The sequence below is a fragment of the Harpia harpyja genome, chromosome 9 (assembly GCF_026419915.1).
Source record: "Harpia harpyja isolate bHarHar1 chromosome 9, bHarHar1 primary haplotype, whole genome shotgun sequence".
Classification (NCBI taxonomy): Eukaryota; Metazoa; Chordata; class Aves; order Accipitriformes; family Accipitridae; genus Harpia; species Harpia harpyja.
In genome coordinates this window covers 12,255,611-12,278,206 of record NC_068948.1, presented here as the reverse complement: position 1 = coordinate 12,278,206, position 22,596 = coordinate 12,255,611, and the positions used below count along the sequence as shown (strand labels likewise).

Below are 22,596 nucleotides of genomic sequence, written 5' to 3'. Positions count from 1 at the left end.
CAACTACATTGAAGAAGCAGAGTAATTTAAAATCAAGTAGGCCGTGAAATTCAAGATAATTTGGCATGCAACTGATTTGAATGTTTGGTATGTTTTTAGAACCAAAGAAACCTTCAAGATGGGATGTGTCAGATAAAGAGAAGGAGAAAAAAGATTCTATCAGTGAATTCATTAGTCTTGCTAGATCAAAAGCTGATGTTCAGCAGCAACCACCATTGCCAGCGACAGAAGAATGTGGAACTGGGCTGAGTGAAACTCTTCCCACTGAGGTGAGTTTACAATGGTGTTTGAACTTCAAGGGAATAGCTGTAAACCTTCAAAACCCTGAAATAAGGTTGGGTAATATATGAATTAATTTGATACAGATCAGTTTGCAGAAGAGCAAACTCAGGACAAGCAAAGACGTGAGATTGTACTTTGAAGAATTTTGAGGTTGTAACTCTGAGATGTAAAACATTTACACGTACAAGGACAGCAAGTATGACTGTACTTGACGTAGCAGCTTAAGAGAAGAAAAAATGTAGCTCAGCAGTCTGGGAGTTAAATTCAGTCCCTTACACCAACTTTGCTCACAGGCACAGAATATGGGTTTTTTCTGCTTTGAATGGAGGAGGATGCATACTTTGGGGAGAAAGGTGATGTTTTCCTTTTGCTTAAATTTAACAGTGTGTAATTGAAGTTTGAATTAATGAATTAGAATTTATAATATCTGGGGATCTATTTTCAACTGTCTGTGTAGCACAAATTGTACTACCCTTTACAGGACATTGACTTAGTTCAGCAGTGTTTCAGAGTTTTACTATTTTGGATTAGCAGTTCCTAAGATTGTGTATCTCACAGCTATTGTGATGTTTGAGTGTTTTGTAAATACATGTCAGCATGTTTGAAGTTGTTACTTATCGGAGGGAGATTGTTAGTTTCTTTAGTGTTTAAGTACAGTTTGTTACAATGCTGTTTTGCAGGTAGCTAATGAAGAGAAGGATCAGGAAGAAGAAAGCAGACCATCCATGGACTTATTTAAGGCCATCTTTGTGAGTTCCTCAGATGAAAAATCATCTTCCTCTGAAGAAGAGAGTGATGATGAACAGCAACCAAGTACTTCAGTAACCGATTCAGAAACCACCAAGCAAGTTGATCTACCAGACAGTTCTTCATCTAATGTACAAGGTAGTACTGAATGGATGTTCATTTTTTTAAATACCTTGTAAAAGTTTCATTTATGAATCAAATACTCCAGGACTGCTCGAACAGTGTTATGCTCTTGTGCAGATCATCTGGCATTGGTGGAGCTGGGCATATAGAAAACGTGACTAGTACAGCACTGAATAAGGTCTTGCATGTTATAGTGTTATTTACATTGCCATGTGTCTTGCATAGATTTTACAAACAAACTGCCCTATGAAACATGCTTGTTAAACAGTGAGGGAGAACAAAACATCTAATGTTAGAGCATTCTTCACTGAGAAATACAGGGAAACTTTTATACCTATGATAAATTGTAAGATAGATTGATAAATTATGACTGTCTTGTGGTGGATATTTGACAAATTCAGAAATAAATAACTTGCATTTCTTTGATAATTAAATTCACTCTTTAAATACTGTTATTCCAGTAAAATATAACGTTGAAGTAATTTAACAAGACATCAAAAAGTTACATTTTATTTGTATTCTAGTTATAGAAGTTGCCAGAACACTTCCACAAGAGAGGGAGAAGACCAATCTTTTACTCTCCTTCATATTAAATTTTACTAAGGGAGCTGTAAGAAAGTTCCCATATTTCCAGGATGTGATTAAATTAGCAAAATGTACAATATACTTAACTTACAATGGAAATACTTTGTCTACTTACTGTCACAGTTGGTTCTGTTAACATCTAACTTTTAGTGTTTATTAACTTTATAGTTCTTGTGGAGTCTTTTATTCCTTCAAAGTAATAGAAGAGTAGTACTGTGTTATTAAATGAAAGCAAACGCATGCACTGATACAAATTTAATTAGTAATTGTATAGTGTAAAAGGTCAATTTTGATTAAAAAGAAAAGTAAAAACAAAACAGTATGTTGATGTGTTTCCGAATATCAGCTATCCAGTTGGCCAAAGCAGTCCACAGAGATATAGGGTGCTGATCAATTTGCTTGCTTAGAGGTTTTTAGAAAGCCTCCTTTAACTTTCTTCAGCACTTCTTGGAAGAAGTGTTACCTTATTTTCCTTTCAAATAAAGAAGTTGTTTTGGGTTTTTTTTTTTCGTAGAGAATGTGGCTGCTACAACTGATCCTGGTGTTCCTTTGTTGCGTACTTCAGAGCAGGAACTGGATACAACAGAGGAATTTGGACCAAAGTTGCCTCCAGCTTTTTCTTCTGGTAGGTTCTGTAGACTTCTAGTGTGTAAAATCTGCACACTGAAGTTGTATGTAAGATATATGATATTTCTCTTTAAAAAACATTTGTGAATAGGCACTTTACCTTTTAAATGCCTGTGTTATGTCAAACTGGCATCAGTAAATGCTTTGTTACCATGCTGTAATCCATTAGCAGGAACCTCTTTGCCTGTGTACCAATTTTGTTGTAGCTCTATAGAGGCAATGATAAAAAATTGTAGTGAAAATATAGGACCAGCCTTGCAATTTCTTTTAACAACAGATTGCAAAGGCATTTAATTACAGTAGGAAGGTTGCAGTTAGGAGTTGTAGACATTTAATTTCCATTCGAAAGCTTAGGGTTTGTTTGGTTGGCTGGGTTTTTTTAACTTTCAAAAGTAACAGAGTTTAATAATAAAATTACCTTTTTTTTTTTGTCACGTTTGTTTGTTTGTTTCTGCATTTACTTTGCGCTTTAGGCCCTACTTGGCAACAAGAACCAGTGGTGCCAGCAAGTTTTCCTGGGCCTAGTAGGAAAGAAAAACATAGGAAGAACAGAGAGAAACACAAGACTAAGAGAGAACACAAACACAAAAAGGAAAAGGTATTTAATTTAAATAAACATTTTATTGATTCTTTGATCTGCCAGTCAAAATTTTTTATTATTTATGCTAGGTTGTAGAAAATAGATATACTGGGACTAGAACTTATGCAACAGATTTTCTCAGGTGTCTTGAACCCTGAACTTCAGAAAATTAGCGAACTGGGGTGCTGCTTTTTCCATATATACAATGTGACTGCAGATACAATATTGTAGGTAGTTTAATGTTGTATGCTGAAGATGTCCGGCATATTCTGGGAACTGCATATAATTCATGGCTTGTATACGAATAATAATAATAATGAAATTCCGATTTTAGGGGGGGTTGAGTGCTTGGGATGAAATGGATGGTTTTGGTATGTATTTTTTTAGCTCAGTCTGAGTAATGGAAAAGAGTTATTTAAGTGTTCTGTTTCAGTTAAGCTTGGAGTCTACACTGAAATCCACTTTTTGCTGTTGTTGCCTTTCAGAAAAACCCAAGTCTTTCACAATGAAATAAGGGATTGTTTCTCTTCTTTTTACAGAAAAAGAAACATAAGAAACAGAAAAACAAAGGAAAACACAAGAATAAAAAATCAGAAAAAGACAGCAGCTCAGACACTGCAGATAGCAGTGACAGCCTTAGTGATATAGATACCACAGGCTTGTCACCCAAAGAACTTCTAAGAAGGTAAACAGAAAGTTTACTTAAACACTTGAAATTTTGCAGTGAATAACCAAAACCTCAATTTGAGCTGTCATTCTAGTGAACCTAATTGCAGCAAATATGGATCAGCCGGTCTTTTCAATAAAAAAACTGAGCAGGATTTTGAAAGGAAAGATTACAAATATTAGGCATATTAATCTAGAAGGTAATTAATTTTAGGATAGAAGCCTCTTAAGGTAAAGGGTACTAAATACATAACTCTGCTAATTAATGGAGGTTATAGTTAAAGATTACTGATATTTTTGGAAGGTATTTTGAGTGGGAATTAAAAATTGAACAAGTGCAGGTTGTGATTCATATTTCCGTTACTTTGTCTGCTTCTCTTTACTTGGAAATATTGGAAGGAACATTGTCTGCTTCAGAATGTTTTGAGTCTGCTTCGGTTTGTTGGTAATTACGGAAAGATCCAATTCAAATCCATTGTGTGGCATTGACGCTTAAGATAATTCTGTGCTTGAGCAAGGAGCAGTGAAGCAAGCAGAACAATGCTTGAGTCATGTACATGTCTGCTAAATTTAGACTGTGCTGTTACATTTTTATAAACTAGAGACTTGAACGTAGTGCCAACAGAAATGTGAAAATTGAATGAGAACGATTAACAATTTCATATTGCTCACACAGTTGAAGTACAAGCAAAAGTAACTGTCTCTAGTTCAGATCATAGTCAACTTTAAGTGCATCCCCTGTGCAACAGTCACTGCATTGTCTTCTGTTTAGTGTCTCTTACTAGCTGAAGGAGAGGTCTCAAGGTATTTGTTGAAATACCACATCCAGCTGGCCTAATGGCAAAATGATTGGGGCCTAGGTGTTTAGTGGCATGGGCATGTAGTAATGGAAGGGCTGGCATTCAAAAGGACTCTGCCTTCCATTCCTTTGGAACTAAGCTTCAGTTATGTATTGGTATTTTCTTACTAAAAAACCAAACTACTTCTCCTTTGATTTCTAAATAGCTAAAATATGTTTTTATGCTTTTTGCACAAAATAGTTAGACTTCCTTGTACAAACAGTTATTTTGGAAGTCTTCACATTTGCATGTCTCTTTACATCACTGAGAAAATGTTTTTATCTTGCATAACTCAGATCTCTCTCTTGAGCCGTTTGTTAAATCTTAGTTTAAGTAATTAAATGTTCTTAATGTTGTATGTTACTGTTCAGTCTGACCTCTTTCTTTTTGTTTCTCCCTTTTAGATTAAAACAACTTCAGTATTGAAGAGGTAGCTTGTTTTCTTCCGTGTTGTGTGATTTGATATCAAATTTTTGATCTCCTCCATGATGGTAGATCAATCATGTATACTTTGAAGCACTGTAGATACTGTATTCATATTGAATTTGTTTGAAAGTAAATATGCATATGTTTATTTTGTGATGCTTCAGATGTTCAAAATGTATGGATTATGGAATGTTGAAAAGACCCCTTTCTGGGCAGCATAATCTGAAATACTGCAGGCTCTGTTTTAATTAACATGAAACCAGATATTTTAATAAACTTAAGTATTACAAATCAGTTTTGTATGGTAAGTCATTGCCTAGGACGTCTAAAATGCTGGAGAGTAAGTTTCAGTCTGAATTAAATTAGGAAGCTAAAAACTAAAGCTATGTAAAATTTGTATTGGGTGCAAGTATTTTTAATGAGTCTAACGCAGAATTTCACATTGCAGTTTTGCAGTATCTGGTTGTACTTGGAGTTATTTTTACATCTCCAAATTGTATATAGCATTTACCATAGCAGGTCTAAACCAGTAACTGTCATTTTGATGCAAATTAAGGCTAATGTACTAATATTTTAGTACTATAATTATAATCTGCCTTATTTTATGCAGTACAATGAAAACTGTTTATACCACTTTGTTTCATGCAGTACATTTAAAACGCAGTTGTCATCTTGTAGAATTATTTTAACATAAACTCTGAAAATATACTGACCTGCTTTGTGAATGATCAGGCTATTAAAATAGACCCACAGAACTTCTTTCCAGGTGCACAAGGAAACCAAAAGAATATTTCTGCTTAAAACTAGGAACAGAAGCCTTAACTGAAATTCACTGTTGTAGATGGTAGTTCTCTGGGGCCTGATTTAATGTATTTTTTAGTATCCACAGCTTTGTGACAGCTCTTGATGAGAGTAAAGTGATGTAGTAGTCTCATGTTGACACACAGATTGTGCCGTTTTTAAACGTAAAGTCAACAATAAACTTGAGCGACAGAAGGAGAAATAAGAAATTGGGCCTTGAGGTTGCCTCCGTTACAGGAAAAAAATAAACCCGACAACTGCCTTGCACGGCAGTTGCTCAGAGTCTGTCCCCTGTTAAAGCTTCAAAGGCGTTTCGGCGGGAGCCGCCGCCTGAGGTAGCGCGCGGAGCCCAATGGCGGCGGGGAGCAGCCGTGGGGATCCCTTGGCCCTGGGGCTGCCGCCTTCCCCGGCAGAGGGTCGCTGGGAGGACCTTGAGCTGAGGGCGCAGGTACTCTGTGGCTGTGGAGGGAGGGAGGGAGGCAGGCAGGCAGGGAGGCAGGCAGGGCGGCAGGGCCCGGCGTCGGCGGGCGGGGAGGTCTCCGGCAGGCCGGGCTCCCTGCTCGTGGGGTAGTCGGGGACTGCTGGTAGCTGAGGGTTGAAAAGCTCGCTGTCGCTTTATGTGTGGTTAATGCTCTTGGCAGCAGTATTTTTGTTAGCTCTGTTCGCACAAATGCAGCTGGACAGTCATGAGCAAGCTCCCAAATGACTGAAGAAAAGCCTTTTCAAAATATCTTTGACAAACTTTGTAACGTTTTTGGCTAAAACGTGTGGCCTGAAAGCTTGATGTGCTGCCCTTTGATGGGCCAGAATTAAGGAAACAAGTGTTTGAAAGACTTGAGAGATCGACTCCATGAGATTTAAAGATCAGTATTACTTTTCATGAGAGGAAGAAGAATTGGGAAACCTAAACCAAAAAAAAACCTGCTTCCCCTCCAGAAAAATAAAAATAAAATCCACATCCATCAACCTTCCTTCTTGAACCAGATTTGGTAAATCTTCTCCAACCTAGTACCAAGGAAAGGATGTGAACTCTTCTCAGACAAGTGGAACTTAAAATATTTTCCTCTGGTTCTTGCTTTCATACTCCCCCTCGTGGACTAAGCTGTCAAAAATAATTTCAAGGAAAAATATTCCTAAACTTTGCTCTGTTCCTTTACAGATCCAGTTTAAAATTCTGAGAGGACACAGTGATACTGTGAGCTCCTGCCATTTTTGCTTTGAAGACACAAAAATACTTTCATGCTCTTATGATAGAACAGTGAAGCTCTGGGTATGTTATGAACGCAGCAACAACAAATTTAAAAAAAAACTTAAAGCTGAAATCAAACAAGGAATATTATACAGGCATGAAGGTTGACTGAATCGTCAAGGAGCTTTCTGAAGATATTTTATTGAAGCTTAAAAATAGCAACTGTAAATGTTTTTGTAGTCACAGATAAATAGTATAACTCCTATTTCATACTTTGAACATATTCTTTGGCATTAAAGGGTGACTCTTGTAAGCATATGTAGCATACACTGAATCAGAACTCCAGATTATTAATATTTTAAAACTGTAAGTTGATACACAAAGCTTACTCTTTTTCTCCTGGAAGTTCCTTTTTCTGACTTGTTTATGTATGTGGCTGTTTGTGGAGGACAAGTAGAAGTTAGGGATCACACAGTTATCAGCATGGCTGTGGTGTTTTCATACTTGTCGCTTGCTTTTTCCTTTTATTTAAATCTCAATTTGCACCCTTTATTTTCTTGCCTCTCCAAGTTTTGTGTAGTTAACTGAGGTTTCCCTAAAATTCCAGCCACCTTGGGCTGGCAAGATCTGAACTGGGGAAGTGTACAGATTCTGGGTGATCAAATCTAAGTATAGTCTAAAAGATAGCTTGGAGACATATGGTTATGTGAGCCCTTGAATTTTATGCAAGCAAATGACAATGTAGCTGGGCTAAATAGATTGCAGGCATTGAGATCTGGCATATATTAAACAGTCATGATTTGATTCAAGAATTGGTGATGAGTTATAGTAATGCCTTCATATGATATGAATACAAATGAAATAATTTTTTAACGGATCTAAAGTGTTGACGTCTTACCAATGCAGAACTAGGTTTCTAACATAATCCAAACCTTTTTTCAGACATACTTAAAAAGCCCAAGAACCCCAAAGGTGTAAAAAGTCCAGGCAATTTTCAGGTTAGCACCATTGTGTTACCCAAGAGCTGTAGATGGCTAGATCCAAGAAACCAGGAAGTCTAGAATGAAAAAAGTCCTGTCTTTTAATGATCAGTTCCTAAGTAAACAAACACATGGAGCTCTTAAGCAAATACTGTAGATAGGAGAAATATAAGTATCTCAGTGTGTTAGTCATGACATTTACAGTTTAATAACTGTTGGATTGACAGTTCCAACCTTTCCTGCTTTGTCTGAACTCAGAACTGGAACTTTTATTTTTCTGTCTTTAGCGAAATGGTATTCAGCTGTCTTACATGTAAGTAAACTGAAATCAAGACCTGAAAATAAGAAGATAATAGATTAATTTTTTTAAGCACTGTAGATCCATGAATGTTCTTTTTGCTGGAAAGGCTATACTGTGCCACTTGCCTGAAGTGTGAAAGGGTTAATCTGTCTAAGAAATTTTATCTTTGTAATTTTTATCTAAGAAAGATTTATTCAACACTTGTTGACCAATACTTATTTTTCAGAATCCATCTAAAAGTATTTGCCTGAGTATTGGGAACTTTCTGATAGCAACGTATAGGCAAGATTATGTTAATTTATTTTGACAAGATTAATTTTGTCTGGACAAGCTTAATTTCCTCCTCTGCAGGAACAGCTGAAGCAATTAGAATTTGGGAGGGTACAGAGGACTTGGTTGTGGGGGGCTAGGCCAGCCCTGACAATTTCACTTTGGGGTTCTCTTTCTTTTCCATTGAAAGAGTAGATTATCAAATAATTGAGTGTAATGAGAAAGCATTTGAAATTCCTCTTGAGAACAGACAGTACCTCACTGACAGCCCACACATCTCTGGGGAAACAAAGATTAGTAGGGCACACAGCAGACAAAGACTAGATAAGTCTAGAAGGGCAGTTGTGACTGCAAGGCTTTTTTGACTCAGAAAAATAGAACAAGAACATATGGTAACTTTGATCTATTTTTTTCTCCTGTGGTCTTAGAGACATTCCTAATGATTCTAGTGTCAGTTGTTAGGCCTGTAGTGCACTGACACACATTCAGAAAATAAGTGAAAAAGTGAAAAATAAATTTACTTTCACTCCAGTTTTGTGGGTTATCAAGAGTTGCCAAGTTAGCAGGATAGCTCCTTCAAGTGAAGGTCCGTGTAAGGAAGCAGCTCTAGATCTGAGACTTGACGATGTTAAAAAGGGAAGTAGTAGTCAGAGGTGCAAGCTTTTATTCTCATACTGAAGACAAATGAAAGAACGCACAATGAAGGGAGTTTATGTTGCATGCTTCCAGACTGGTTCTGAAATCTCTTAGTAGTTACGCAATCAAAAATCTAATTGAAATAATTGGGTTCATCATGGAAATAGAAGATTATTTACCTAGATGGAGGTATGACGACTGATCCTGTGATACTTTGATCTGTGAGTTACTCTGCATGTCAGCAGTCCTGATTTTTTTTTTTTGTTTTGACGTTTACAGTCAGGCACTGTGATCCATTTGTAAAACTTGATTCATATTTTTATTTGTATTACTAAAGAACTTCAAGTCTTTGCTCATGGGTTAGGACTGCACTATGCTTTGAACATTATACACGTATGACAAAAAGATAGTCCCTTCCTGAAATCACCTAAAACTCTCTGTGTAACAGTCTAAGTAGATAGAAAATGGTGGAGAAATGTAATGGCCTCAAGTTGTGCTGGGGAGGATTATGTTGGATATTAGGAAAAATTTCTTCACCAAAAGGGTTGTCAAACACTGGAACAGGCTGCCCAGGGAAGTGGTTGAGTCACCATCCCTGAAGTATTTAAAAGACGTGTAGATGTGGCACTTAGGGACATGGTTTAGTGGTGGACTTGGCAGTGTTATGTTAACAGTTGGACCTGATGATCTTAAAGGTCTTTTCCAGCCTAAATGATTCTATGATAAATGAAGCAGTAATGCAGTATGGGTCATCATCTCAGCACTTCAGCAATCTGTTGATTGCTGTCGTAGGAATCAAAACAGGCATTTAAGTGGGATTTTGTATTATGAGAGGGATTGCCAGTTATTTATTGGTGACTCCTTCAAAACATGAAGGACAGCAAAGGGGAGCTCACATTTTGAAAATGTAACAACTGAGTGACAAAGGCTGGTATCAAAGGTAGGGCAGAAGGGAGATGCCTGGGGATAAATCACAAAGAGCTTTGTATTTGAAGACAAGAGGCTTGTATTTGTGACTGAGAACGAGGAATCAATGAAGGAACATAAACAGGGAATGACATAATACAGACAGTAAAGGGAGATCTGTGGAAGAGCATTGCACATGGATACAAACAGGGGAGACTGCATTTGTGAAGAAAATGATGTTGTGATAATTGATACAGGGATGGCGGGCCTTGAGAGTGTGAGTTTTAACTATGTGAATGAAAATGGAAAGCCATGTATTAGTTTATGAAGAAAGACTTGCCAGGATTTAGGTATGGACATGTATGTGAGAGTCTAAGGAGGACTCTTCAAAGAAATTTCTGGTGAAAACTGTTATGATGGGAAGCAGATAAATAGAAGTCTGGGTGTGATAGGTGAAGAACTCTGTTTTAGTCAGTCTTGAGAGTCTGAGACTGTAAGAGTAACTAAAGACTAACTTTACTGATTTCACAAGTTTTGTTTTCCCTTATTTTGTGATGCTTTGTATTTTTTTACAATTTAGCAAAGCACTTCCTAATCAAACTCATTTGGATTTATTCAAGGATGTTGAGAAAGGTTTTCCTATTCAAGTGTTTGAAGAAGAACACACTGCCCCAATTTCTGAGTGCAACTTGACTCCTGATGACAGAAGGTGACCATTTTCTATCTTAATTTATTAAAAAAAAAAAAGTTACGGGTTTTGTGATTTTTAAGGTTCAATATCAGTGCATGTGGAAACACTTAGTACAAAATTTAGAACAAATAAGTTAGGTTTTCAGTCCTTCCTAGGGATTCCTAACTTGTGCTACATGAAAGGCAAACTTATTTTGCTTACTTTCATGCTCCATGATGTCAGTCTGTTATAATTTTGTCTTACACCTCCCTTCCTCCATACACTCCTCCTACTTCTCTCCATCCTTGCACTTTCATTTATGCTGTCCATACTCTGCTAGCAGACTGTTCATTGCCAGACTCCTTCATCCACATGGACTACCATAAATCTCCCCTTGTTCTCACCTACCATTTGTACAGGAACTCTTTAAATCTTTTCTGTTTTACCTATGATGTCTGCTGAATCAAACAGGAATCTTTTTATTGTCTTAAATGCATGTTGGAATAGTCTGATAGATTATGGCTGCTTTTAGAGCAAAGGACTTGTCTAATTCTGAGTTATAAGGGGCTAGAAGTCTGTCTTTGCCATATGTTCTGAAAGAGGTATATAAATATCTATCACTTGTATAGAAGAACAACATTGAATTAGCCAAGGTTCAGGGGTTCATCTGTCAGGGAGATTTATACCTTCATAAAAGTTCTCTTCTGTCTGTATTGTTTATTAATATTCTATAGCCTTTCCATTAAGCCTGTCCTGTCAATTAAAGAAGAAATGCATCTTAATCCAGTGTCAATCTGTGGACATAATAATTAAAACAACTGCAGCATATATTAAGATTCAGTTCAGTGGGTCATGCAGTGCCTCCAGGGGTACTATTTCTGGCATATTTTATCATTAAGTCATAGTTTAAATCAATTTTTACCAGATTGTAGAGTTGAGCGATTAGTTTTTTGATCACTGAATAGTACACATGGTAAGCTGCCTATTGCGATTGTGTATATTTTTGAAAATTGCTAAACAGCAAGTAAAATACCATTGTGTACAGCCCTGGAAACTACTTTCCAGTCAAAAATGCTGCCAGTTCATAAACTTCATGTGGTCTTTTGCGTTAACATGTTTCTGCTTAGGAACAGAGATTGTGTTGGTTGCAGGAATTATACAGGCGTGGAGAAAATAAAGATTTTAATAATATAATTGTATTTTTAGTTTTTAGAATGTTAATGCATCAAGTTTCTTGGGCAAAATGTATAAAAGTGACAGTTTATGAACTTTATCAAAATAAAAAGCCACAATGGTATGAAAAACATTTGTCACATCCAGTGACTTTCAATATAAAAAATACTTTAGATATTTGGGAATATTTTAATAAAACTGTGTAAGGAAAAAATTTTTGACCTCCCGTTTAATGGAAGCCTGCCAGTTTTAGTAAACTTTACTGAATAGCTTTGTTGTCTAATGTGGCTTTTTGTTTATGCAGAGCAGCGTTTGTGGTAGAGGGTTGCCCAGCAACATAACCACTGAAAATCAAAAAAACCCTACTGACAAGAACACTTCACATTCATTAAAGAAAAGACAACGTAATGGCTTTAAAATTATTCTAACGTTAGAAATAATTAAATATCTTGTAATGGATGCAATTAAATTAAGTTGGCTGCTTGCACTGAAAATTACATACATGACATTTTTATTATTAGTTTCTATCTGATGTATAAATAATCCTTTTTTCAACTAAGCTATGCAATAATTTTTGCTGTAGCCTTTAAAAATCTATTTTAAATTAGTGGGTGTGAGGATGTTGAATCATTGTCAGAATTAAGTGTTGTCATTTATTTTTTTAAATACCTTCTTTTATGTAAAAATATTGATTGCTGTTTTCATTAACATAATTTTTAGAATGATAACATCATCATATGATAGCACGGTCAAGGCTTGGGATATGGAAACAGGAAAAATAGTTGTATGTATCCTTTTGAATGCATCTTGCAGAAGGTACAACTGTAAAACTCAGATTTATTGCTTTGTTATTGATAAATAAGAAAACACAACATCCTTTGTTAGCACAATACAATATAGTTAGGGTAGGTGGGCTTGATTTTTAGTCCTAGTTTTGGTACTGATAATTGCTTGATCTTGGGTTAGTCTCTTGATGAACATGTCTCAGTTATTTCAGATACAAATGTGTATGATAATAATAACCTGCCTCAGAAGATACATTTAAGATTGATTAAATTAACATTTTAGGATTTAAACAGGGTGGCCTTGTCTAATTTTAAGTTTATTGCCAAAGCAAAAATAGAAAAATTGGATATAAAGACAGCTATCAGCTTTTACCAAAACAAAGTAATAACAGAAGCATTCTTTCTGAATCTGCTTACCCATTATAGAAAGTCTGTTGTAAAACTTTCTCTAACCCTCAAGCTGTTTCTAAAATCTTTTATTTTCTCTTTAGTGGACAGTAGAACATGAAGGCATTGTAACTTCATGTAACATTTCTTGTGATGGTAGATATGTGGTATCTGGTTCAGACAAAGAAAATACAGTATATGTTTTTGATGCACGAAGTGCAACACTAGTAGCACATATCCAAGGTAAGACTTAGGACTTTTACATCTTGTTTATGCAGCTCTTTTTTTTTTTTTTTTTTTTTAATTTCTTACCAAAAAATTGAGAAAATTAATTAACTCAGTTCAAATACCCTTACTTGAGAAAGGCAAAAGAAACTTATCTGTAAGACATTAAACCCAGTATTATTCAGAATAGGTTTATAAAAAGGAGATAATGGGCCAAAATTAGACCAACAGTGATTCTTTTTTGAACGATAATTTCCCTTTGAAGATAATTTCTCTAGTGAGACCTCAGTCCTATGAGGCTTCTGCTCAGGACTACAGTTCAGGGAGTTTGCCATTCCTGCAGAATCAGCTTTAAAATATATAAGCAGTCTTACAAATGTTAAATTAGCATATGGTTAATGTGCTCTTGTGAATCAGAGCCTGATGGTAAAATCATTTGGATTTAAAAATAAAAATTGCAACAAATGGATCATAATACCTTTATTAGAATACCTGTTTCTGTTAGATGACACTATCAGGATGTATTTTGTTTACATTATTTTAATGGAGCTATTTGTGTTCTTAAAGTATAATTACCTGCTTAAGTACTCCCTAAGAGTCTAAGCAGTTAACTGTCATTGGCATTAGGGGGCCACACTTCCGGACTTATTTTGAGGAACGGAGCAGAGAAGTAAGTTACTACAGGGCAACATGTGAATTTACATTAACTCTGTATGTTGAGAGCTTGGGTCCAGTTCATATTTCAATACTATCTGCAGTAACTATGAGGCCTCTTTTTCATTGAGAGGTAGGTGAGGAGGTGTTCTAGCCAGTGAAATAGCAATTTTGAAATTACACTGTTTTGGAAATAGACTGATGCATAGATGCTATGGGTAATTCTGCCTATCAGACCTGTGTTCTGAGATCCAGATGTAATTATTCAAAATAACTAATAGTCTCACCTGATGTTTTTCGTATAGGTCATCACAAAAGTACAATCACAAGATGTTGTTTTGACCCTGATAACCAAAGAGTGACTTCAGTATCATAGGATAAGACCATAAAGCTATGGGATATGATAACACAATCCACCTCAATTACAATTAATGAGTAAGAAACTGTCCTGGTTTCAGCTGGGATAGAGTTAATTGTCTTCCTAGTAGCTGGTACAGTGCTGTGTTTTTGAGTTCGGTATGAGAAGAATGTTGATAACACACTGATGTTTTCAGTTGTTGCTAAGTAATGTTTAGTCTAAAGTCAAGGATTTTTCAGCTTCTGATGCCCAGCCAACAAGAAGGCTAGAGGGGCACAAGAATTTGGGAAGGGACACAGCCAGGACAGCTGACCCAAACTGGCCAAAGGGGTATTCCATACCATGTGACGTCATGCCCAGTATGTAAACTGGGGGGAGTGGGGGTGGGGGGATTGCCGCTTGTGGACTAACTGGGCATTGGTCAGTGGGTGGTGAGCAATTGCATTGTGCATCACTTGTATATTCCAATCGTTTTATTATTACTATTGTCATTTTATTAGTGTTATCATTATTAGTTTCTTCTTTTCTGTTCTATTCTTATCTCAACCCATGAGTTTTACTTTTTTTCCGATTCTCTCCCCCATCCCACTGGTTGGGGGGAAGTGAGCGAGCAGCAGTGTGGTGCTTAGTTGCTGGCTGGGGTTAAACCACAACAGAAACAATACTGTAGTTAATTATCTATGGCATTATTTGCACCTTTCACAATTATCAGTGAGATTTATGCTAAGATTTGTGCTAGAGAAAATGAACAATAATTGTTGAACTAAATAAAGTAATACACAAGCAAATGCCATATATAGAAAGCGTGAATATAATGGTCCACTCAAGCTTCCTGCTGTAAATAATTGAAAAATTGTATTTTGATGACTGTAAGCATTTCTAGTGCTATTTTTTTAGAGCTTCTAGGTTCTTGGGTATGTATAGCAGCAGAAGATAGCATATGCAATATGGTACTGCAGTGTAAACTTGTTCTAATTTCTACTAATTAGGAAAAATGTAAAATCATTGATAAATGAGGAGGTAAAATATTACTTAGAATAGTGAAGTCTTTAAAAACATCATGGAGTGAAGCAAAAATAATGCAGAGGAAGAGGAGAAAAATATATCTAGATGTTGGAAATTGATAATTAATTGTGAGTTCTTACAGAATATTTTGTGATAAGTAGGTTTTGCACTGCAACCAGATCACCTTAGCCCTTCATAAAATTCACGGTCCTGAGAGCAACCACAGGATGATCTACTCTGCTCCTAATGAGCTCCAGTGAAGACCTCACAGACTTCCAAACAATCTGTTCCGTTGTCTCACTGTGTTAATCATTAGAAAGATTTTCCTAAGGTGGGCTATTTTGGCTGCAGCGTAAGCTCACGTGTTTCTGTGCAGATCCACTTTAGACATGGAGATCAGATTATTTGCTTGTTTTCTTCTACATTTTAATATATATCCAAGAACTTCTATTATATCTGAGTCATCTTTTCAGTAGATTAAACCATCCTTATTCATTTAATATTTAATTACTATTTCCTATTTTACTGATCATTCTTGTTAATCTCTGAGATCTTTCCAACTGGCCCACATTTTTCTTGAATTATATGGTCCCATAATGTAAACAGTATTCCCTCTAACTGGAAAAAAATAGAAATGAATTATTATTACATGCTTCTCTGTGGATGTGCCTCTGTTCATACATCCTGGGATGAGATTTACTCTTTTTTTGACAGCATGATGGTGAAGAGGAGTTGGTATTTGTTACATCCTTTTGTTGCAGAACTGTGATGCAGTCCATTGTTCCCACCCCTTATCTGTGCAGTTGATTATTTGTATGTTACTACAGAATGTCAGACTTGAAAAAATTGACCTGATCAGGCACTGTGCATATTAGATAGTTGATTAAACACTGTAAGCCTCCTACAAACTGCAGTGATGACAGCATTGTTTCCTATAGAGACTGTTACAACCCTTTATTTTCTTGATAATTTCTTCAATTTGTGAAGATAATTCTGAATTTTAATCTTCTCCCTTGTATAACTGCAGACCCTCTTCAGCTTAATTTCATATCTGTACTATTTATCTCATCATCTACATTGTTAATGGAAGTATGAAACAGGACTGGATTCAGGACAGATGCTGTGGACCCCAGCTCACTATGTACTGTCATTTTCACAGTGAACCAATTATGGCCACTCTCTGAGTACAGAGATCATTTTTCCAGATCATTTTTCCATATATGCTTTTGGAGGTCATGCCCAGTACCAGAAGCCTTGCTCAGTATGATCTCCTGAGCTTTCACATGCTAAACTTTTATATCTCTCACTGAAGTCAGTAATACAGTAAAAACATTATGTCAATTTAGGATATTGTTGTCATTTTAAGAAGAAGTATGCAACAATAGAAATGTCAAATCAACTGTTAAAAATATCAATGGCTTTAAATAAACTCAACCAATTTAGCTTTGAATTCTTAAAACAATAATCAGAGGGAGAGTCTGCCTTTAAACACTGTAATAAAATTCTCTTTGAGGGATTAGGAATTACTTTGGATGGGAAATTCAATCTGGAACATTGTAATGTTTCTTTTAAATTGCAGTGACTACAGCATTGTTTCCTGTAAGAGATGCTCGTAATCCTTTCCCCACTGTAGATTTCAGGAAGCACTAGAGTCCTCACCCATTTCTGGAACATCCAGATTTCTTTTCTGATGGGTATCACTGCTTCCAAAATTAGACTTTAATCTAGGATTGTTTAATCTTTTTCCTCTGAATGTTTGAGTTGAAATTTACATGTAGAGATAGATGTGTGCTATTTATTTAATGAAAAACAGGTGGCTTTTTTTTGTAATTTACTTTTAGTAAAGTGTGGTTGTGTTGTAGCTGCTGAACAATTTCTTGTTAAGCTGCATTCAACAAAAAAAAATAGCTGGTCACTTATGACTTAACAGCTAGGGTTCAGTCCTGCAAAATGACCTAATCCAATATGGGATTTAAGCCTGTGCTGGGTGTGAGGTTGTAAGCAGCTCCAGAGACTTTACAAAACTATTTGTATGGTTAAGATTCAGGATATGATGCTTTACTGGATGGAGACAGGGTGCTCAATGTTGCAGGAGGCTCTTTGAGAGATTTGTAATGGTTACAAAAGCTCACTCTTCCTGTGGTTTTCATCTGTGTTTCAGGGGACACAGCAATGCTATCTCAGATTGCTGCTTTACCTCTGATGGTCATTACTTGTGCACAGCATCCTGGGACAAAAGCTTAAAAATATGGGATGTAAAGACAGAAGAATTTCGGTGTCATGAACCTGTTTCCCTGAACGAAGGACATGAGGGTTCTGTTAGTTCCTGCCTTTTTAGCCAAGATGGTGAGTTATCTTAATACTGGTGCATGATGTATCTCAATACCTATGTATAGGTAATCATGTAGGTAATTAATTCATCATTTCTGAGATAACATGTTAAATTATGAGAAAATTATATCCATGTAAATAAGTAAATTGAAGTTGATGTTCTGTCAACCAGGCAACTGGAACACTTGTTTAATTGATATACCCATCAAAAGGTATAATAAAAAGATCATAATGGAGTAAAAGCACAATACTATGTTAGAAGATTAACTTAGCATTTGCAGATATTCTCCTAACATTAGTTAGTTGAAAAAACACGTTCAGTAAATACTGTACTGATTTGTCATAATTAGGAAAATGGGTATCTCTCTGTTAGTACCCCCAAAAGTAACATTACTTCCCAGCCCAAACAACATATGCTAGTAATGTACTTACGAAAAACTTCATGGAGGTTCTCAGCTACACTGATGGAGCACATAAACTACCATGTTCAAAGTAGATTATGAGTTATAGCAAGAGATTTTGGCACCTGGAACTTGATGTCTCCTTGATGTTTGGATGAATAGGAGGAAAAGAGGAGGAAGAAACAAACTCTCCAGTTTACCTATATCTGAGTGGAGGTAATGGGGAGCTATTTCTTACTGGCCTAGTTGCATTACTTTCACTAGATCTTAGACAACTCCTGGTCCCTCCACAACATGAAATTAGTGTTACTGCAAACTGCTACTGCACTGAAACAGCTTCTCTTCACTGGGGTGGACTAATAAGAATTTCTGTACATTGTGATCTAATTGTCTGTTTTCTTCTGCCACTTCACACCTGAATACTCCAGTAAAGATGACTCCTGACAGTGGGTTAATCTGCAGTCATACCCAAACAGTGCCTTCTGAGTTAGGCAACTCGGATAAATAAACAGCACTCTATGGGGAAAAATATACCTGTGGCTTGAAGACATGCAACTGCAGATAGGCCTGTGAATATTGGAATCTGAAAGCATGCTTTCCACACTAAACTCTACTTTTTTGTTTTTATTCACAGTTGACCTAAAAATTCTGCAAGTATTCTCTATCTTCTAAATTTTAGACAAGGTATCTCCTTAATTTTCTAAGTCAACAAAATTTTCATGCGTGGTTTTTTCCACTTAGTTGTGTGTTTGCTAAGTTAATGGATTAATATTTACAAAATTAAGAACATTAACAAGAGTAGCTAAAAGGAACTTTGCTATCTTGCTAAGGCGTGACTAATAGCTCATTATTTATATTTTTTTATAAAGTCTGACTCGCTGTTAGAAGGAGCCTCTTTTATTAGTCTGTATGAAAAAGCAAAGATAAAGTATTCTGTTTTTACATTTCAGCATCCCTTGTTGTGTCTGGCGGATATGACAAAACTATAGCTATATGGGATACAGATGCAGGCTATAAAAAGCTAAGCTTAAAGGTACTGAGCTCTTGGTCACTGGTTTGATGAGAAGGTATAAAATGTATTGCTGGTTTAAAAGCACAGTATATTTCATTATCTGGCAAATAGATTTGCCCATCCTTTTTAGATACTGGCAGGAATATATTCTGGATTTCTGCGATTTATTTTCCTAGAAGAGTATATTCTTATACAATTAGCTACAAAGATACCTTTGTCAAGTCAGTTGTTAATAAGCTATTGCATTTCTCTTTTTATGAACAAGCTCATTTGAGGATTAAATTGAATGGAGTTGCACATGTGTTTTAGGAGAGAGTTTCTTCCAGCAAGTAACAAGAGCCTGGATAGTGCATATATTCATTTTTAAATGCCACACTCCTCTACATGTGTATGTTTACATGTTTGCTTAGGTCCACAGAAAATGGTACATTAAAAGGGAAACATTTAAAAAAAATGTAAATATAGGTGTTGAGGTTGTCAAGCTTAGCTCAGTCACTAGGTTACATAGTTTACATTACTGCTTATAGTGACAGGGATGTGGTCTACCATGTTACAGTATTTTTTAGGATAGACAATTCTGTAAATGAGGTGGCTATTCAGTGTTTAGCTATTCCTGCTTAGAGCTAGGCCTCCTCTGTTCTTCCATATCCATGGTAATACTACCCAAAATTTGAGGTGGTAAGTAATACCTGCATAAAATAAAAAAAAAAAAGTCCAACTCTCACTAGGGTTTTTTTGTGCCACCATGACTTTTATTTTTTGCAGACATACCATATTGTATTACCATACCCTTCATTTGTTTCTTATTTTAGTGGAAACAATCCACAAGACTTGAACTAATGATCAGACATGTGGGCCAAAGAACAGGATTAACAGTATTCATAAAGTTATGTGCATGCATTTTGCAAATATTAATTTCACAGAAGGCAAGCAATGTCAGAGTTCAGATTTGCAACCTTGGCTCTTTCCTATCTTACGTAAATACAATTTTAATGGACTTTTTTTTTTTTTTACTTACTTACTGCATACACTATTCAACACATAGTTAAAACACTCATGAACAAGCCCACCTGGAAGATCTCAGAAAAGACCACTTTCCTTCAAAATAGCTTTCAACTGCTGTCACGTTCAAGACAGCATCTTCATATAGGAGAGCTCATAAGCCTGTGCCTCACACCCATTACCTTAAATGTAAGCTTACCTACCCTCCGGAATTGGAACTCTACTGATTAAACCTTTTGAGCAGTAACAGTACACATTCTCCACCAGCATTGGTGCTTTACATAATACAGCTACTGCAGAATTCCCAGTTCACAGCAATCACTGTAACTAACTCAGTTTCCCATAAAAAAGAAGGCATCTGTTTAAATACTAATATCTTTGTAACTATGGAGAATTCCAGTTTAGTATCTGTGCCTTGGTATAATTATATTCTGGGCTCATAACTAAATTTAAAAACATGTAAAGATTCTGCTATAAAAATTATGGTTGATGTATGCATGTTTGACTACTGTGTACTGGAAAAATATATGTTCATATTTTTATTGTATGTCTCAGGTGTGGCATTTGTCTATCAAAATGACACTTTAGGAGTTTTATCCGTTAATAGCATTCATGTTTGAATAACCTCCCTAGCTGGAATAAATAATTCATTTTAGATATTAACCTGTTTCTATTCTTATGCCAACTCAATGCTGTTAACCTCAGATCAGCTGTGCTGCTGTTGTCAGAACAAGGATATCCAATACCGCTGCTTGACTTGGCCTGCTTTCAGAACTGGTTTCCTTCCCTTAAAATGGGGCGAAGCTGCTGTCAGTTCCTACAGCTCTTCCCTCCATTATAACACAATAAACAGCCTCAAGATTTTTTAGGTAATGAGTATTAGAAGTCAACTCTCTCTTTACAATTCTTTATTAAACTCTTTAAAAAACAGAAAAGACCTATGCTTAAATGGAGCTTAAACCCATGGTAACTGTGTAGCTGTCATACTTCTGAGTGCTACAACTGTTGGGCTGCTTACCAGAGATGGTAACAGCCACGGTTTTCAGGTGTATGTAGGAAAGTATGAACTTCATAGCAACATCTTTTTCTTGACTGGACATGAGGCAGTCTAGATAAGAATTTTCTCACTGCATTTCAAAATGCATTTATGGTACCAATCGTTTTTATTATAAGAAAAATAATAAAGTTTTTTTTCTTGTGTTATAGTTTAATTTTGCTTTACTGTAGGGTCATTTGGACTGGGTGACAGATGTTGCGATTAGCAAAAACAAGAAATGGATTCTTTCAGCCTCAAAGGTAATCACTAATTCCTGATGTAGTTTCAGGAGCTAACTTATAAATGGATGTGAAGATTTCATCCCTTGTTTTCAGCTTTTTTTGGATGAAATTTAACAATGGTCAAGTTGCTCATAAAAGTGCTAAGTTGTAACCAGTATTTACCTCAAGTAATTACAGAAAATCTTTAAAAGAATTTGATAAGTGTGTTTATTTTTGGTTATTTTAAAATGTGCGGTCAGTTTAAGATTGCTAAAGATTGTTTCCAAAGACATGATATTTAAATGTGAGAGAGTTTAGCTCTCATCTTGAGAGGGTTCATCTGATGAGATGAGATTTCATCCTTAGGGGAATGATGTAAATCACTCTTTTGGTAATATGCAAACACATCAAAATAATTGCATCTTTTTCACAGGATTCTACTTTGAGATTGTGGAATATTGAAAAGATGGATCATATTCCTTCAGTGATAGAAATCAGAAAAGCAAGAGGCTCAAAAATTGCTCAGGTTCTATCACTTTGTTTTTTAACCACATCTTGTACTTTATTCAGAAAGAAAATTTGAATGTTAAAGGAAAGCTGTCAAATTTCTAGGCTGAAAACACAAATTTATTGTGTTTGTTCTCTCTTTGTAAAAATTGTCAAATCTTTTTTTGGGAGTGGGATGTAGTAATAACAGTACTTTTAAAAAATGATTTTAGTAAGGACACCAATTTTCATATACAGGTGCATTTTTGTTTTTAGAAAACAGCCACATATGTGTACTTTTAAAAATAAACATATTTTGGTTTTCTGTACCTGGTGCTTCTGCAGAGTAATTGGCTGTTTATATAGGAGTATTACTAAACCAAGGCAGGTAATATTCATGTGCTCCTGGACATAAATCAACTTATACGAATTCTGAGGAGTGTCTTTTTAAAGCTGAGACTGTATGTATTCTGACTTCTAAAACATGAATTATAAATAGGTGTTAGGAAAGAAGAACATTAACAAGCTTAATGATATTGAAACGTGCTTTTTATTACAGTCCCTCAATTGGTTTTGGTAGTGGGTTTGCAAGATCTTGTATTTTCATCCTTGTCAATAACCATTAAGTGAAACTGCATGAAAAAGAACTAACTTTTTTTCTTATTTCTACGATATTTTATCAGACTTTCTTGTTGAATAGCAAGTATTCAAAAGCAGTGAGCAGCTTTTTAAGCTTTTAAATAAGTTTTATAAATTTGCCAGCAGTGAAAATGTGTACATTCCTAAAAGTATCAATTAACAGAAATTTGAGAATATGGTTAAAATTGGTGCAGGAAAGGATTATTGGTGCATTTTAGCAATACTTAAAGCATACCAAACAGAGAAATGTCTC

General features: G+C 35.8%; 2 protein-coding genes across 10 annotated transcripts in view; both read left to right on the top strand.

Annotated features, from left to right (window-relative positions):
• The window catches only part of GPATCH1 (G-patch domain containing 1), a 34,892-nt gene that overhangs the window by 10,556 nt on the left and 1,740 nt on the right, over positions 1–22,596 (top strand). For 2 of the 6 annotated variants that reach the window (XM_052796271.1, XM_052796274.1), the window contains exons 15-23: positions 100–269; positions 963–1,167; positions 2,252–2,362; positions 2,838–2,962; positions 3,484–3,629; positions 17,377–17,561; positions 18,898–18,980; positions 21,189–21,257; positions 21,652–21,744. In XM_052796271.1, coding sequence (XP_052652231.1) covers positions 100–269; positions 963–1,167; positions 2,252–2,362; positions 2,838–2,962; positions 3,484–3,629; positions 17,377–17,561; positions 18,898–18,980; positions 21,189–21,257; positions 21,652–21,744 — 1,187 coding nt within the window. Of the gene's footprint in view, positions 1–99; positions 270–962; positions 1,168–2,251; positions 2,363–2,837; positions 2,963–3,483; positions 3,630–4,853; positions 5,170–17,376; positions 17,562–18,897; positions 18,981–20,666; positions 20,926–21,188; positions 21,258–21,651; positions 21,745–22,596 lie in introns of those variants that run through there. The other 4 variants (XR_008236550.1, XM_052796275.1, XM_052796273.1 and 1 more) reach the window with 4 other exon arrangements.
• WDR88 (WD repeat domain 88) lies at positions 5,276–15,360 on the top strand. Of its 4 annotated transcripts, none has more exons than XR_008236551.1 (5): positions 5,276–6,124; positions 6,836–6,946; positions 10,579–10,667; positions 12,522–13,216; positions 14,158–14,581. XR_008236551.1 is itself a non-coding variant. In XM_052796277.1 (5 exons), exons 1-5 carry the CDS (start codon positions 6,029–6,031, stop codon positions 14,212–14,214), a joined length of 417 nt encoding a protein of 138 aa, XP_052652237.1. In that variant the 5' UTR covers positions 5,276–6,028; the 3' UTR covers positions 14,215–14,565. The 4 variants fall into 4 exon arrangements, 1 of the variants encoding a protein (XP_052652237.1); XR_008236552.1 differs by having other exon boundaries at positions 13,078–13,216; positions 14,158–14,570; XM_052796277.1 differs by having other exon boundaries at positions 12,522–12,585; positions 14,158–14,565.

Excerpts from the sequence above, each read along its gene's own strand:
- WDR88 (XM_052796277.1), top strand. The coding sequence starts at position 6,029 with ATGGCGGCGGGGAGCAGCCGTGGGGATCCCTTGGCCCTGGGGCTGCCG. Across the intron at positions 6,125-6,835 it reads ACCTTGAGCTGAGGGCGCAG|ATCCAGTTTAAAATTCTGAG; the intron begins GTACTCTGTGGC and ends GTTCCTTTACAG. Across the intron at positions 10,668-12,521 it reads TTGACTCCTGATGACAGAAG|AATGATAACATCATCATATG; the intron begins GTGACCATTTTC and ends CATAATTTTTAG.